The sequence below is a fragment of the Pristiophorus japonicus genome, unplaced genomic scaffold, assembly GCF_044704955.1.
Source record: "Pristiophorus japonicus isolate sPriJap1 unplaced genomic scaffold, sPriJap1.hap1 HAP1_SCAFFOLD_665, whole genome shotgun sequence".
NCBI lineage: Eukaryota > Metazoa > Chordata > Chondrichthyes > Pristiophoridae > Pristiophorus > Pristiophorus japonicus.
This window is the reverse complement of record NW_027254578.1, coordinates 165,001-167,500: the sequence shown is the minus strand read 5'-3', so window position 1 is coordinate 167,500 and position 2,500 is coordinate 165,001. Positions and strand designations below refer to the sequence as shown.

General features: G+C 64.9%; 1 protein-coding gene across 1 annotated transcript in view; it reads left to right on the top strand.

The window, feature by feature from the left end:
- LOC139255982 (TYRO protein tyrosine kinase-binding protein-like) overlaps nucleotides 1-2,500 on the top strand; it is a 19,540-nt gene that overhangs the window by 16,380 nt on the left and 660 nt on the right. The window contains exon 5 of the mRNA XM_070874067.1: nucleotides 2,383-2,500. This exon is cut by the window's right edge and continues 660 nt beyond it. Coding sequence (XP_070730168.1) covers nucleotides 2,383-2,439 — 57 coding nt within the window. The 3' untranslated portion in view covers nucleotides 2,440-2,500. The remainder of the gene's footprint in view (nucleotides 1-2,382) is intronic.

Below are 2,500 nucleotides of genomic sequence, written 5' to 3'. Positions count from 1 at the left end.
TAGTTGTTGCAGTCGGACTTGTCCCCTTTTTTAAAGATGGTCACTATCACAGCATCTCTGAGATCTCCCGGCATGCTCTCCTCCCTCCAGCTGAGAGAGATGAGGTCGTGTATCCGCGAAAACAGCGCCTCTCCGCCGTACTTTAACGCCTCAGCAGGGATTCCATCCGCTCCTGTAGCCTGGTTATTCTCCAGCTGTTTTATGGCTTTGCCGACCTCGTGCAATGTTGGGGTCTCACTGAGGTGGAGGTGGGTTCCATGCTGCGGGATGGAGTCGAGAACACTCGAGTCAAAGGCAGAGTCTCGATTGAGGAGATCTTCCAAGTGCCCCTTCCAGCGGGCCCCGACAGCCTCGGTGTCCTTGAGTGTTTCCCCGTTCTTGGCCAGGAGTGGGGGGGGCCTTGGGAGTTTGGGCCGTAGGTGGCCTTGACTGCAGCGAGGAATCCTCGCGTATCGGGTCTGTCGGCCAGTTGTTGTACCTCCCGTGCTTTCTCCATCCACCTCCTGTTCTTCAGGTCCCGGGTTCTTTGTTGGACCTGAGCCTTGAGCCGTCTGTAACATTACTTTGTCGCTCCCGAGTTGGGCTGTTGTTTGAGGCTCAGAAATGGTCCACGATGCACACCCTATCCCCCATCCCCCATCCCCCACTCCCCATCCCCCACTCCCCACTCCCTATCCCCCATCCCCCACTCCGTATCCCCCATCCCCCATCCCCCACTCCCCACTCCCCATCCCCCACCCCCCATCCGCCACTCCCCACTCCCTATCCCCATCCCCCACTCCCCACTCCCTATCCCCAACACCCATCCCCCATCCCCCACCCCCCATCCCCACTCCCTATCCCCCATCCCCCACTTCCCACTCCCTATCCCCAACACCCATCCCCCACTCCCCACTCCCTATCCCCCACTCCCCATCCCCCACCCCCCACTCCCCATCCCCCACCCCCCATCCCCCATCCCCCATCCCCCACTCCCCACTCCCTATCCCCCACCCCCATCCCCCACTCCCCACTCCCTATCCCCCATCCCCCACTCCCTATCCCCCACCCCCATCCCCCACTCCCCACTCCCTATCCCCATCCCCCACTCCCTATCCCCCACCCCCATCCCCCACTCCCCACTCCCTATCCCCAACACCCATCCCCCACTCCCCACTCCCCATCCCCAACACCCATCCCCCATCCCCCACTCCCCATCCCCAACACCCATCCCCCATCCCCCACTCCCTATCCCCCACCCCCATCCCCCACTCCCCACTCCCTATCCCCCACCCCCCATCCCCCACTCCCCACTCCCCATCCCCCACTCCCCATCCCCCACTCCCCACTCCCTATCCCCAACACCCATCCCCATCCCCCACTCCCCATCCCCCACACCCCATCCCCCACTCCCCACTCCCTATCCCCAACACCCATCCCCCATCCCCCACTCCCTATCCCCCACCCCCCATCCCCCACTCCCCACTCCCTATCTCCACTCCCTATCTCCCATCCCCCACTCCCCACTCCCCATCCCCCACCCCCCATCCCCCACTCCCCATCCCCCACTCCCCACTCCCTATCCCCAACACCCATCCCCCACTCCCCACTCCCCAACCCCCACCCCCCCATCCCCCACTCCCCACTCCCCATCCCCCCACCCCCCACTCTCCACTCCCTATCGCCAACACCCATCCCCCACTCCCCACTCTCCATCCCCCACACCCCACTCCCTATCCCCAACACCCATCCCCCACTCCCCACTCCCCATCCCCCACCCCCCATTCCCCACTGTCGCAGGTGCAGTACTGAGGGAGCCCCGCACTGTGGGAGGGGCAGTACTGAGGGAGTGCTGCACTGTCGGAGGGGCGGTACTGAGGGAGTGCCGCACTGTAGGAGGGGCGGTACTGAGGGAGCGCCGCACTGTCGGAGGGGCAGTACTGAGGGAGCGCCGCACTGTCGGAGGGGCAGTACTGAGGGAGCGCCGCACTGTCGGAGGGGCAGTACTGAGGGAGTGCCGTACTGTCGGAGGGGCAGTACTGAGGGAGCGCCGCACTGTCGGAGGGGCAGTACTGAGGGAGTGCCGCACTGTCGGAGGGGCAGTACTGAGGGAGCGCCGCACTGTCGGAGGGGCAGTACTGAGGGAGCGCCGCACTGTCGGAGGGGCGGTACTGAGGGAGCGCCGCACTGTCGGAGGGGCAGTACTGAGGGAGTGCCGCACTGTCGGAGGGGCAGTACTGAGGGAGCGCCGCACTGTCGGAGGGGCAGTACTGAGGGAGTGCCGCACTGTCGGAGGGGCAGTACTGAGGCTGCACGGCGATGTGGGGAAGGCCGAGCTCTGTGTGTGGTGGTGCAGAGTGAGGATGAGTGTCTGGATTACATTAACCACCTTGTTCCCCGCAGGAGCTGCGTGGACCAGATCGAGGGTTGTACAGCGAGCTCAGAACCGGCCGCAAATAGGACGGACCGTCCAAGCTTCCCGCGGGAGACCAGCTATCCCACCCGCCTCTCCTCGCCCGCT